General features: G+C 41.8%; 1 protein-coding gene across 1 annotated transcript; it reads left to right on the top strand.

Annotated features, from left to right (window-relative positions):
- Nucleotides 1-356: 356 nt before the first annotated feature.
- On the top strand, nucleotides 357-14188 carry LOC103582672 (rho GTPase-activating protein 26-like; the record flags this gene model as incomplete). Its single annotated transcript, XM_008564202.1, has 2 exons — nucleotides 357-516; nucleotides 13985-14188. Coding segments are annotated over 2 exons (364 nt in total), but the record flags the coding sequence as incomplete, so codon positions are not given.
- Between the last annotated feature and the right edge of the window lie 994 nt (nucleotides 14189-15182).

The following is a 15182-nucleotide window of genomic DNA, read 5'->3' as shown; positions in this document are numbered from 1 at the left end:
AACTAAGAGGAATCAGCAGTTACCTGGGTTCGAGGAATAGGGATTCTGATGTGCAGAGGTTCATAATTTGGCATAATTTGCTTTAGTTGTTTGGTCATTTAGGCAAATTGGAAATGGTAAGGAGTGTCATGTCCTGAAACAGCAGAATAGCATGGATACTAAAGATTCCAGACACTTTGGTAGATGAAAATATAAGCAGAAAAGTCTCTCTTTTGATTTCTGTGACATCTGAGGTTGTCCCATCCCTGAGTCTGGCTCCTTCAGAGGAGTTTACAGATAGAGAGATAGGAAGGGTCTGGGGGGGTCAGCTGTCTCTACATTCACTATATCATTCATTTGTGCCTTTTTCTTCTCAGTGTTGCTAACAACCACAAGCAGAATTTGATGACAGTGGCAAACCTTGGAGTGGTGTTTGGACCCACCCTGCTGCGGCCTCAGGAAGAAACAGTAGCAGCCATCATGGATATCAAATTTCAGAACATTGTCATTGAGATCCTGATAGAAAACCATGAAAAGGTAATATATAATTGGTCGCTTGCCATGCAGAATTTACTTTGGGGGAAGCTGCATTGGAACTGGCCTTGAGAGTTGACTCAGTTTTGCATTGCTCATGGCTCTGGCACTGTGACGATGATGAAGTTGCTGGTAGGGGTAATGCTAGTGGTTATGATAAATCACAAGGGGTGCTGGAGGTGGCAACAGTGGTGGTTATGGTGGCAGCAGTGGTGGGAGCATGTATTGAGCATCTGTTCTGTGCCAGGAAATGTGCTAAGCACTTGATATATGTTATCATTTTATCCTTCAATCCAGTGAAGTAGGTACTATTGTGAGCCTCATTTTGAAAATGCCTTTTGTGCATGTTTTACTTGGTTGTCTTCTGATGAATTTAAGAGTTTTTTTCATACTAGGGATATTAAAATTTTTTCATTTCTGTTGTAAATAATTTTCTTGTAGTTTGGCTTTTGATTTTATAAATAGTATTGCCTTTTGTGCATGTTTTACTTGGTTGTCTTCTGATGAATTTAAGAGTTTTTTTCATACTAAGGATATTAAAATTTTTTCATTTCTGTTGTAAATAATTTTCTTGTAGTTTGGCTTTTGATTTTATAAATAGTATATTTTTTCAAGCTCTGTGTGTGTGTGTGTGTGTGTGTGTGTGTGTGTGTGTGTGTGTGTGTTCTCTCTTTTCCTTTAAGGCACTGGCGTTTCTGGGCCTTCTTAAGAAGGTCCCTCTACCCCACATTATGAAGTATGTCAACACAGAGCTTCTCTTATAAAACTGGGGGTAGGGGGACATGAAGCTTCACTCATCTGTCCTACCTCATTGCTCCTAGTAGCACATTCCTATGAAGCTTCTCAGAACTTATGCAGGGTTCCTAGGATAACTATTGGCAGCCATAATCTGGGATCTAATAAAAAATGCTGCTTCTCATAAAATCTTTGCCTAGAATGGTGAATTAATCATGTTAAATAACCTGCAAAATAAATCTAGAATCTAACCACTCCTCACCACCTACACTGATAACACTTTAATATAAGCCATCATCATCTCCGTCTGAATTTTTATAACAGCCTTCTAATTTGCTTCCTTGTTTCCACCTTTGGCCTGTCTATTCTGATATTAGCCACCATAATGAGATTTTTAATCATATCACTTGTCTGCTATGACTTTCTGTTGCACCCAGAGGGAAAGGTCAGAGTCCTCACTAGAGCCTATAAGGTCTCTGCTCTCCCCCAATCCTCCCCCTCACTGTTATTTACCTGATTTCATTTCCTATGTCTTTCCAACTGCTTTGGCTGCCTTGCTGTTCCTTGGACATGGAAGGCATGTTCCCACCTCAAGGCATTTGCAGTTCCTGTCCCTATTGCCTGACATGATCTTCCTCCGCAAAACTACATGGTGTGTTTCCTCACCACTTCAAGCCTTCTAAGTGAGGCCCACCTAGATCTCTTTATTTAAAATTGCAAACAATCCCAACCTCCAGCATTCTTTCTCCCCTTTTCCCTGCTTTACCACTTTGTTGTTTATTTAGAATTCATTACCTTTTTGACCTCCACTAGCATGTATGCTTCATGAAAGTAGGGACTTTTGTCTCTTCTGTGCACTGCTTGTCACCAGTTCCTCATTCTGAGGGTGGCATTCTTTGTGGTGATTCAGCAACCCAGGTTCCTTCTATCTTGTAGCTCTGCCTTCCACTCTGCAGATTCCCTGCAATCAGCTGGCAGTTGGAGGAAGTCAGAGAGCATGGAAAATCGGATAAGATTCATGGGATAAGATTCACGCTTGGAAGATGCTTGCTTTATTTTGTCCCTGCATTCCATTGGCTAGAGGTCATTCACATGGCCACATCTAACTGCAAGGGGGTCTGGAAAAGCAACCTAATTGTGCACCCAGAGGAAAGGAAAGGAAGTTCCATAATCAACTCCCCAGTCTGTCACACCTATCAATTGGATTTTTGTGAGGATTAGATTAGGTGATTTATGTAGAGGACTTAGCCAAGATCCTGGCGTGCAGGAAACTTCAGTAACTAAACAATTGTTTTTAGCAGTCACAACGGAATTCTCTGGAAGTAGAGCTCAAGTCCAACTCCAAATGTCACATGTGCCCCTCCCTCCAAATAGTACTTTTTGTAAATAAATCATTTCTTAAATAAAATAATTTTAAATGTTAAGACATATCTCTAAAGAAAGAGCACTTTGATTGTGTTCGTTGTCCCTTAAGGAGGACATATTTGAGCTTATAGCAGGCAGCGTCTGATGATTTTTGAACTATACTGTTTGTGGTGTCCTTGGGCCTTCAAAGCCAGAAAATGTGTTCTAAAATAGTATGATAGAAAGAAGGATCTGATGCTACTAGGAACAATATTGAAACTTGTATGAAAAAACAGCCATCCTGCCTTGGGAACAACATGTAGAAATAGGAAGGAGGTATGAAATGCATGGCAGGACCTATAAATATATGGACAAGAGGCTGCTGAGAATTCTTACCTAGTTTGGTGGGTTATATATTATGTTACTGTCTGAGGTTTGGAATATGGCAGCTTGACTCCATTTTAAATGTAGCTTTGGTCCCAGCCTGGTATAAAGTGAGGAAACGCTGCCTCAGTCTCCTTTAGAAACCTGTGGAGTTCACCTCACAGGAAACCTAAGCATCCACAGCCATGCTCTGGCCTCTGGCTTTCTGGAGACAGCACTTTAGATAAACTCCCTGCCAATAGAACTTAACTTGAGCAATCAAATCCAGAGAATTTTTATGTCCACAGAAGAATACTGTCAGAGACTTTTTCTTGAAAATCTGCAATATTCAGGTCTTAGTTAATAATATTTAATGAGCATTCCATTAGGCTTGGCTATAATTTTCTAGAAACACACACACACGTCTGTCTAGGAGTGATACTTTTCTGTCTAACCTTTAGTGTAAGAAGTTGGACGAAACCCTGAAACCCCACTTGAAGAAATGCTTCCCAGCAGGACTTGTTCGTCCTTTTCATATAAACATACGCTTTCTTGCTTGAAGCAAGCCTTGATACAGCACTTAAGTATATGTCCTCAACAGTTACTGGCATAGTATTCTCTCATATTGTTAAGAAGGTATTTACTTTGTGCCTTGGAAAAATGATTAGGAGGGATTTAGGAATAAATAGAAGATAGTGCCGAAAAGAGGGTGTGGAAACCCAGACAGCTAGCCATTAGAGCCACTCCATAGACAGAGAGAGAGGACCTTAAGATGCCTGTTTTAGTTTTCTATTGCTACATGATAAATCATCTCTAAACCTAGTGACTGAAAATGGCAATGATTTTATTACTTCCAATTCTGTGGATCAGAAACTTGAGGAGGGCTCGTGTGTGTCCCTTCTGGTATCAGCTGGGATGGTTTGGGACTGGAAGATCCAAGATGGCCTCACTGCACATGTCTGGGACTTTGGTACTAGCTGTTGACCTTGATCCTCCTCCGCATGGCCCGCCTCTGCCTCTCCATGTGATCTCTTGTTATTCAGTAGTCTAGCCCAAACTTCCAAGAGGACAAACACAGAAGGAGCAAAGGCTGTTACGACCTAGACCTGGAACAAAGAATCAAGTCCAGCCAGATTCAAGGGGAGGAAACTAGACTCCACCTCTGGATGGGAGGATCATTGTGTACACATAGGCAGGGAAAGTCGTTGGCTGCCATCTTTGCAGGCAATCTGCCATACCTGGCAAGTTTGCATTTAGTTTCCTTTGGGGAGGCCTTGCTTTCTTATCAGTGGCTCGTGCTGCACGGGGGCAACTGCTTATTGTTTTGTATGGGAAGGGTTCTTCAGTTTCTCCTCAGCATTGTCATTTTTTACACAACTGGGGACATCAAACATTTGGTGGCAATGGCAAGCTCAATCCTCAAATACCTTTTTTAAGCCTCAGTGTGGAGAACTAACTCATAAATGTCTAAAACTGGAAAAACATTTTTGTCTTTGTAATTGGCATTATAAAAAGGGGGAGAGAAAGAAAGGGAATACTTGCTAGCCAGAAAATTCAGTTTCCTTAATCTGATAAAACATCTTTTTTTCAATAGAAGGATAAAGAGCTCTGTGTTCTAACTGACTAAAGCATATGATCTTTTCTCGGTCTCTCTCTATCTGTCTCTTTGCTTATTTACTAAGAGTTAATACTAGACATTCAGCCCAAGAGTTAAAAATGAAGACAAACTACTTTAGATTGTCAATAGCACATCCGCACACCCTCAAGCTAGTACCTATGTGTCTAGAAATACCCCCGCTGAGCCTCTTTTCACAGAGACCTCACCTGTGTCTCCTTCATGGGAGCCTCAGTGATGTGTTTCACACACACCTTCAGCTTGGTCAGATAAAACCCTCTAGCCACATACTTACCCTGTCACAGTGGTCTAGAAACTCTGTCCTCCACCTCCCCCAACAGACCCAGGAGAACAGTGTTGGCATAGTTCAAGGAGATAAATATCCCAGTGTGAGAAGAAGCAGAGAGGAAAAAGCCAAAAGATATGGTATTATGTTTGGGGCTTATGGTAATTTTTCTTTTTCCATGTTGGTAATACGTACTGATTTATTTACTCAGTTGAAGTTAATGGATCTTTTTAATGAGCACAGTCCAGAGATAATAATAATAGTGATAACTAACTTTTACTTACAGCTTACTGTATACAAGGTATTGTACTAAGCAGTTTCATATTCATCATCTCATTCAATTCACACAGCAACCCACTAAGGTCAATATTTTTAGGTCTGTTTTACAAATTATGAGCCTGAAGTGCAGAGAGTTTAAGCAACCGCTGGTCAGGAGAAGTTGAACTTCAGATCGCTTTCAGAACCCAAGCGATTAAAGTCTACTCCGGTTAACCTCTGTTCAATGCAATAAATGTTACTGAGTATCTCCTGTTGGCCGAAGATAAGTGACAGGTCCTTATATTTCAAGGCACTCCTATTTTATCAGGATTTGACTAACCATAATGACATCTGGTAAGATGAATAAAGTGTTATGGCACCACCGAGGAGAAGTAATTGAATTCTTCTAGGATTGGGCTCTGACAGATAAATAGAAGTTTTCTAGGCAGAGAAAGAGTAGAGACATGATGGACAACCTTCCAGGAGAACATTAGTTATGATGTGTATATATTAAAATGACTGGGTTATATGTTAGCAGGCAGTGGGAGATGTTGCCATGTAGTTGGATTTAGCCCATTTGTCAATGTTTTGAAAGCTTTGGTAAAAGGTTTACATTTACTTCTGAAAACTGGAAGCTCTTCAAGGTTTCCAAGTAGAGTGGTAAAATGATTACATCAGTACTTTAGAAAGACATCCCTGGAAGCAGAACCAAATTGTACTCTGGTTGTTGATAAATAAAAAACAAAACCATAGAGTTGACCATACCGTTGTAAACTTGCAGCTCAGAGAGTGTAAACTTTGACCTACAGCCTTCGTTTACATGGTAGAGTGAAATCCTAATGGTCTTTATTTGGTGCTTCTTGCCAGACTTCTTAAGGGGAAATACTCGTTCATAGAACCATTTCCCATAAATGACAACATACCCTGCACACTTAAGATTATATGAGAGCTAAAGAATAATAGAGTTGGTAGTATATCTCTTTTTGCCTGTGGTCAAGTTCCAGAGTTGAAAGCTCAGAAGGCAGAGATTTTGGCTCTTACCATGCTTATGTTAAAGTAAAGGTTAATTATGTAAAATTAGCATTTTTTTTTTAAAGATGACCAATAAGAGGATCTCAACCCTTGAGTTGGTGTCGTCGCACCACGCTCAGCCAGTGAGCCAACCAGCCATCCTTATATAGGATCCAAACCCGTGGCCTTGGTGTTATCAGCACCACACTCTCCCAAGTGAGCCACGGGCTGGCCCCAAATTAGCATTTTTTATATGGACAGAATCTTTCCCCAAACTCACACCCTGTCACCTCAGTCTTAAAACATCAAGTAGGTAAATACTTGGGGTTGTAGTATAGAAGTAACATATTTATATGCTTCTAATTAAGATTTTTAAACAAAATATTGAGTGCTGTCACTGTCCAAGATACCCCAAAGCCCATAAATTCTGCTATTTCTTATGAGATTTTCTTGTCATTTATTTTTTTAAAGGTTTACTTGGCAATGACTTTGAAAATTTTAGATGTCTAGGAAGAACAACCGTATCAAGAAAAAGACTGCCTTCCTTTCATAGTTTTAGTTTTAAACATAACATTTCAGGATAGTGTGTGTATGTTTGTGTGTGTGTGAGAGAGAGACAGACACACACTCACATGCCCCTTACTGTTAATTTCCAACACGGGATTGCAGTAGTTTGTTCTTTAATAATCCATGATGTTTCTTTTGGCTGTGGCACTGGGAAGAGTCCCTGAAGCAGGACACGTGTGCCAGTGTTCATTCTGAGAGAATTTTAATAAAACTCTCCAAACTAATTAGCATTTTTTATATGGACAGAATCTTTCCCCAAACTCACACCCTGTCACCTCAGTCTTAAAACATCAAGTAGGTAAATACTTGGGGTTGTAGTATAGAAGTAACATATTTATATGCTTCTAATTAAGATTTTTAAACAAAATATTGAGTGCTGTCATTGTCCAAGATACCCCAAAGCCCATAAATTCTGCTATTTCTTATGAGATTTTCTTGTCATTTATTTTTTTAAAGGTTTACTTGGCAATGACTTTGAAAATTTTAGATGTCTAGGAAGAACAACCGTATCAAGAAAAAGACTGCCTTCCTTTCATAGTTTTAGTTTTAAACATAACATTTCAGGATAGTGTGTGTATGTTTGTGTGTGTGTGAGAGAGAGACAGACACACACTCACATGCCCCTTACTGTTAATTTCCAACACGGGGTTGCAGTAGTTTGTTCTTTAATAATCCATGATGTTTCTTTTGGCTGTGGCACTGGGAAGAGTCCCTGAAGCAGGACACGTGTGCCAGTGTGCCCATGTACCACATCAGCACCCTTTTAATACCTATTAATGTTTGGCAAAATAAGTTATGATTATTCCACAGAGACCTCACCTGTGTCTCCTTCATGGGAGCCTCAGTGATGTGTTTCACACACACCTTCAGCTTGGTCAGATAAAACCCTCTAGCCACATACTTACCCTGTCACAGTGGTCTAGAAACTCTGTCCTCCACCTCCCCCAACAGACCCAGGAGAACAGTGTTGGCATAGTATCGCAACCCTCGGTGTTGCGCCCGCACTTCGCTCAGCCAGTGAGCGGGAACCGGTCTGTATGTGGGATCCAAACCCTCGGCGGGAGCGCCGCCGCGCTCCCAAGTGGCGCACTGTAGCAGTGCGCCACCAGGCCGGCCCGTGAAGCTCTTTTAATGTTGTCAAAGTAAGGGTGGAGTTTGTTGTTATATTTTAATCTATTCCTCTTTGTCAGCAAAGATAACAGGAAATAGAATCTTTCTGGAGATATGCAAAATCACAGCATCCTGTGTGTTAGCCAGGCCCTCTCTATATACCCTCAGGTACTAAATGCAGTTGGTTCATTCTGAGAGAATTTTAATAAAACTCTCCAAACTACTTTCCAAATTGTTGATCTCTCTGCCAAAATGCTGATATCAACAGGACATAAGACTTCCAACTGTCCTTAAAAAACCTCTCTGCAGCTACAGCCTCTGAATTTGGCTTCTTAAGTGTTACAGTAAATGAGCCCTGCTAAGACTTGCCTGGCTTTCCAATGTAAAGGCTGGGTTTATGGCTTCTCCTGCCTTAAGCAGCGCACAGTTCGTCATGGGAAAGAATGAACAGTATGTGAGCCATGCCCAGTAGTTTTTGTCCTCTTTTCCTAAAGCAGACGCTCCTCAGATTAAACAAGCCAGCCCCATATTACTTGGAACCCTGATGTGTTTGTGTCTCAAGAAAAAGCTCAGTCTCTTGTCTCCTATAAACCTTTCTGTTCTGCCTTATAATCCCCAGGCTTCTGCCGTTGATTTATTGTCTCAGGGTTACTTTGCAGTTATAGACCAGGAGCTCTTTATCATGACCTAATTTTCCTCCCATAAAAATCACAGCACATAATAAAGAGTACACCACACACATTACAGAGAGACTCCTAATCCTTTCGAATTGCAGGAGCATGTGACAGATGGGAACGGAAAAGGTGTAAAAATGTATGTGACGTGGCTAAGAACAAATTCCACAAGTGTCAATACTCTACAATGTCAAGATGGGCCAGATGAGGGGCCAGTGAAATTTGAATTTTGTAGACAACACAAAGGAAAAGAACAGCAAATTCTAACATTGCTGTAAGCAGTTAAGACCAAAGAGCAGTAATTAAATTTACACTTATAAATTAAATCCTCATGTCCCGACTGCAAATAACTTGTTGTTGAATCTCCAGTTATTTCCCTTCTTAAACTTTGTATGTCTCCTTTTTATTGAATACGATAATGTTTTTTGATCACTGAATGCCAAACTGTGTTAGATGCTTCAGTCCTCACTACAGTACTGGGACTTTTTACAGATGAGGCATCTAAAGGTGAGAGAGTTATATAACTTGCTGAAGGTCACAGAGCTAGTAAGCAGCTAAAATCAGATCTATCAGACTCCAAAACTTACGATCTTTCCATTTTGTCCTCTATCAAATTAATAATAGGTATAAAGACCACAAGTGGTTAAGACCCAGACAGTCAAGCTGTCTAGTTCCCAGTCCAGCTGTATTCCTTATCTATGTGACCTTGGAGAAGTCACTTAATCCCAGTGAGTCTCAGTTTCCCCATCTACAAGATGAAAAAAATAATAGTACTTTCCTTATACGGGTATTGTGAGTAAAATAATCCATGTAAATAACTTAGCATGGTAAGCACTCAATAAATTTTGGCTATTTTTATTGTCATTTATACCACCTCCTCCTTGTGCCTGCTCTTTGCCAGATGCTCTGCTAAAAATTTTATGTGCATTATCTTTTCAATAGCTCTGCAAGGCAGGTATTAGATCACCATTTGCACATGGGAAACAGGCTCAGAGGGGTTAATTACCTTGCATGAGACCATACAGTTAGTAGATGGCAAAGCCAGGATTTGAACACAAAGTGTGTCTAGCTCCAAAGCCTGTTTGCTTTCTACCGATATAATGACTTTAAATTCCTTTCCTATGTATTATATGGTGACATGGCAATGATGTCAATGTCAGTGATGGTAAGGTCCACGTAGCTGCAGGTGTTGCCTACTGAATAAGCAACAGAACCAGGACTCGGCCTGGGTCTATTTGACTGCAAAGGCCAAACTGCCCCCAACCACTGTCCTTCACAGCTTAAGGGGAAACAGTAGCTTGGTATTTATGGGTCTGCTAATTCTACTTATAGAAAGTTTGAAATTGGAGATCCTTGGAAGGGTTACCCAGAGTTATATTTTTATTTTACAATTTTAGTCCCCAATAGCGTCCAGAAAGCTTACAGTCTTCCATACTTTTATCTGTAAGGCATTCCTAAGTCAGAATCGGTTTGTAAGTTTGGACAGCATTAGCAGGGCACTTGGCACAGAATAAATCTCCTTCTGTTATGTTAATTTGGGCAGTCTCTGTGAAATGATTGTTCCAACCACATGGTAGAACTGCATAAATCCATAGCTCCTAGATTACATGAGCTCCTTCTTCTGTCATTCAGCAGGGACATTTGTACAGCAATTCTTCTCAACAAACTGAAGAAAACTTCATTTGATTCTCTCAAAATCATCTCTTCCAGATGAAATAGGATTGGAATAACCAACAAAATTGGTAATAATTCAGATTCTCATCAGAATTCCAAGTTGAGCTTTTAGCACAGTGGCAAACAAGGCCTGCCTAGAAGGTGGCCAGTCAACAGCCTTCAACCAACTTACACATGTTCAAGTTTCAGAGTTAAATGAACAACAGTAATTTGGGGAATGCTTTCCCAGACTCCTTAATCAAAGTTTGTGTCTTCTGCTCTGATATGGTCTAATTTGCCCTCGCACCTTGGAAAAACGTGCACAATAATAATGATGATAGTCTTGCGTCTGGTACTTTACATTTTGCAGCATGCTCGCTGGCACATTATTGAATTCGATCCTGAGGACAGCCCTGTCAGAGCTCTTCCGAAGCCTGGGCCTGGCTCACAGTGAGACCCAGAGAACTGGCCTTTCGGACTGTAGCTCCGCCCTCGCACCTTGGAAAAACGTGCACAATAATAATGATGATAGTCTTGCGTCTGGTACTTTTCATTTTGCAGCATGCTCGCTGGCACATTATTGAATTCGATCCTGAGAACAGCCCTGTCAGAGCTCTTCAGAAGCCTGGGCCTGGCTCACAGTGAGACCCAGAGAACTGGCCTTTCGGACTGTAGCTCCTGTCCATGGCAAAAATCTCAGCTACTTCTATTATGCTTGAATAACTTCTTTTAGAGAAAAAAGCTGATGAGCGGAGTGAAATTCCCCCTCAGTGTCTTCCCATGTCTCTTCCTACTCTACTGTATATAAATATTGTTTTGGAAGCAATTTTTCACACATCTGCCTAAATCCATGGTGCTTCCTCGCAACTTTGTTTCTCTAGCATTTACTGTAGCTCTTCAAAAAGAGTAAATGCTCACAGTGTTGTTGACAGTCGAAATGCATATTTATTATCTTTGCTCCTGTTGTAGTTGGGCAAGAATCTCATTCTCAATAACATATTAAGAAAAGAGATAAAAAAAATTTGGAGGCCAGAGGTAAAGGGGGTGAGGGGGAATATGAGAACCAGGCCTATCACTAGCTCTGAATTCATTTAAAAATGTTCTTAGCTAGGGATTGCTGGAGGTGCTGTACTTGAGGCCAGAGGAAAAAGAGTGCTAAGAGACACCATTATTGTTGAAATCCACACTTGTGGGTTTGGGGCCACTGGCTTCTGTAGTGAAGACTGCTGGAGAAGAGCTGAATGAATGGCTGCTGCAGCCATGGGGTCCCGTTCTGGTCCCCCTCCTGCTTAGCTGTGTGGCAGGATAGGAGATGTCTCATTGTGCAATGGTCATCCTACTTACTATGCTGAGCTGACCTAGAGTTTAGAGATGAGTTATGCAAAGCAACTAGCATAGTGCCTGGCAGGTACAGACACTCATATATAGGCCATTTTCAAATGCCCTTGATAACAGTGCAGAGTTAGGTCATCACCTAAGAGTGGCCAAGTAAAAAGAGGAGAAAGCTTCTTAGAGGTTGCAGTCATTGGGCTCATCAACAACCATAGCCTCTCTCTTTTTTCATGTTGTAGAAACTCAAAAAGAGACTCTAGACATGTGTAGCACTGGTAAACTTATTTTTAGAGGTTCTAACTGCTCTGGAAGCTAGGAGTTTTTTTGTTGCTTTTACTTTGCCTCCTTCTCTTCTTACTCCCTTACCTCAACTGAACTCAGCTATGTGTACTGATTCAGTTTATCTTCTTGAAAATTTTCAGTCCCTTAGGGAAAATATGATAATGCTGTTTTCAGACAGCTGTGTTGAGGAACGAGACTGACTTAACCAGCTGGCTGGCATCATAGGAGCACAAGGACCTGCCAACTTGTGGAGAACAGCTGTTTGGCCTGAAATTCTTATAGTTCTTATGACTTGCTTTCTATATATCAGCTTTTGAATTCTGCTTTTAAATGCACACACAAAGGGGAAAGGACTGTTGGGAAAGTAAATATAAATGGTCAGGGCCCCTCAGATGTTCAGAATCTTGTGGAGCGTTTGATGTAAATATGCATGTGCGCCCAGGTGTTCCTTGGTTATTGTCTAATGTAATTGCACATGCACCCAGGTGTCCTGGGTTATAGACTTAAGTATAAAGGACAAGTGGCTCTGATTCACAGCGCCCACTACCACCAGGATGCCCCTGGGGGAGCCATGGGGAGGCTGCTACTGCTGATGGAGGCTGTTGCTGCCAGCTGTTGCTGCCAGCGTCCCTGGGACCCTCAGAGGAGGGGACCCTCAGAGGCCGCTGCCGCCGCTGCTGCTGCTGAGGACTGAGCTCGTGTCTTCTGCCAATGGCTCCCAGGACCTTTCCCAATTACCTAGCATGGACCTGTATGTGAGGGGTCTGGTGACCCAGCTGGCATGTGAGGAGTTTGTGACCCAGTCTGTACAGTACACGTTTGCCTCTTTCACTTATCCCCAAAGTGCCTAGTGAACAGTAGATGCTCAAAAGGTCTTTGTTGATTGAATGAGTGTTGTTATTATTGTATGCATTTGAAAAGGAATCTGGAAAAAGCCTATATTATAAGCTGTAACTGTAATTGTGGCAACTTAATCTCTCTGTACCTGTTGCTCAGGGTTGCTGAGAACTGAGTGAGCAACACGTAAAGCACACAGCACAGTAACTGGTGCCTAGGGAGCCGCAGTACGTGGTGGCTGCTGTGATCACAGTGAGCACCGTGTGAGTGCTAGCAATTATAATTATTAAATTGTGCCATACTTTTATCTGTAGAAAGATGAGAGTTATCATGATTTTTGTCTATCATTTTCCTATTTTTTTATCATGGACTTAAAAAAAGAGAGAGAGAAAAGTCCTCCCCCCACCCCCCCGAAAAGCTTATAAAGAAAACCCAAATGCCAACAGTGGTTATCTCTAAATAGTAGACTTGGGAGTGTTTCTGTTTTCTTCTTGAGACTTTTCTACATTTTTCAAATTGTCTGTAGTATATATGTTACTTTTATTATCAAGAGAAAAAAACTGACCACCTTTTCTCCCCTTTTAAATAAGAAAAAAGAAGTTCAGCATCACAGATAACACAGAAGGACAACTGATGAAGATTGGGAATGGTGCCCTGCCCTGGGGTCGCTTTTAGAATGTTATTTAGGGCCGGCCCGGTGGCGCACTCAGTAGAATGCGGCGCTTGGGAGTGTGGCAGCGCTCCCGCCAAGGGTTCGGATCCCATATACAGACTGGTCAGCTCACTGGTGGAGCGCGGTGTGGGCGCAACACCGAGGGGTGCGATCCCGTTTCCGGTCGCGGTACAGGCGCGACACTGAGGGTTGCGATCCCGTTACCGGTCACGAAAAAAGACCAAAAAAAGGGGGGAAAAAAAAAAAAAGAATGTTATTTAAATACATGTTTCACAGTCTAAGATAGTTATGAGGCAGATGCTAAGAACTGGAAGATAGAACCAATGAAGAAAGGTAAAGGAATTTTGATTCATTGGTTCTGGTCAAAGGTACTCAAAATTTGAAGTATTGTTAACAGACAAAGGTGTAATATGTGGTGGCTACCAATGGTGTCTGTTGAGCACAGCTGCTTTCCGTCTCTCCTGGAGAGAACAACAAAAAGATGATTAGTGGAAATAACAGCAGGAGAGTTTAGAAATGGAAATGAATGGCTACCAATGTCAGGGATAAACTTTCAGGGAGAATGTTTAAATGTTTAAAATAAAATCTTGAGCAGATGTTGCTGGTCTTCTTAGATTTTTTTTCTGGCTGATTCTAAGGCACCACCAAGCTTTCAGGTATACTGGTTCAGGCCTGTGCTTTCTTCCCAATTAACAGACATGTGTGACCTTTTTGTGAAACTTCACTTGCAGATATTTAACACCGTACCTGATATGCCTCTGACCAATGCCCAGCTGCACCTGTCTCGGAAGAAGAGCAGTGACTCCAAGCCCCCATCCTGCAGCGAGAGGCCCCTGACGCTCTTCCACACTGTACAGTCAACAGAGAAACGTGAGTCCCTACACTCAGGTCCAGTGTGGTTTCAAGGACATCCCAAGCTGCCTCACACTGCTTGAAGTGGACACCTCCAGCCTCTCTCTGTATGCTGTAGAGAAACGTGAGTCCCTACACTCAGGTCCAGTGTGGTTTCAAGGACATCCCAAGCTGCCTCGCACTGCTTGAAGTGGACACCTCCAGCCTCTCTCTGTATGCTGCTGTCCTTTTGTGTCCTTGAAGACTGTGTGTCATTGTGCCCTTCCAGGTTCCTTTGCTGAGTAACCCTGATAGGACAGGAAGCAGTATTGCTGAGAATGAAAGGCAAGGGCGGCCGTGGAAGATTCTCTTTCTAGATCTCCCATGGGCAAACAGCTGATCCTGTTTTCCTCCTACTACACAGTAAGAGCTCAGCTCAAGCATCGCTTCTTTGGCCTCTCTTTTGTTAGCTGCTCCCACAGAACCAGTCCCCTTTCCTTTTCTCAGTTTGTAATTGAATGCTTATTAGTGTGAGTCACATGTCCTGCTAGAATGTGACTCTACAAGGGCGGGACCTAGTTCTGCTGCCCTTTTATTCCACCTCTCACAGAGCCTGGCGTGGGGTCGACACTTAAAAATATTTGAAATTCATTAATGAATGAGTTAGAGAATAATACTCTCCTTGTTCCAGATAGCAGTGTTATCACTACAGTTGTATCAAATCTTTTCATCGCAGGATTTCTGAGTTCTTTGAAGTAATCAGGTGCTGGGCCCTAAAATACAGTCTTGTTTCAGCTGTTATAGTAACAGAGTTGTGTAGTGTAGTGTAGGAATCGAGGCCTCAAGCTCTGCGAGGAGTCAGTCTGATGTGGGTTCTTGTGCCAGCACCACCACATGGGCAAGCCTGTTATTCTCCTCAGTTTGCTCATCTGTAAAATAGGGATAATAGTGCCCACCTCATAGGGAAGCTGTGAGGATTAAATTAAATTATGCATTTCAGCATCTCGCACAAGGCTTGGAGCATGGCAAGGGCTAATAACAGAGCTACTGCTACCATAATTAGTTACTGTTTAGTCACACGCAGATACCAAGACTGGC

Source organism: Galeopterus variegatus, unplaced genomic scaffold, assembly GCF_000696425.1.
Source record: "Galeopterus variegatus unplaced genomic scaffold, G_variegatus-3.0.2 Scaffold17267, whole genome shotgun sequence".
Lineage (NCBI taxonomy): Eukaryota > Metazoa > Chordata > Mammalia > Dermoptera > Cynocephalidae > Galeopterus > Galeopterus variegatus.
Note: the sequence above shows the minus strand (reverse complement) of the source record. Positions and strands in the feature narration are given on the sequence as shown.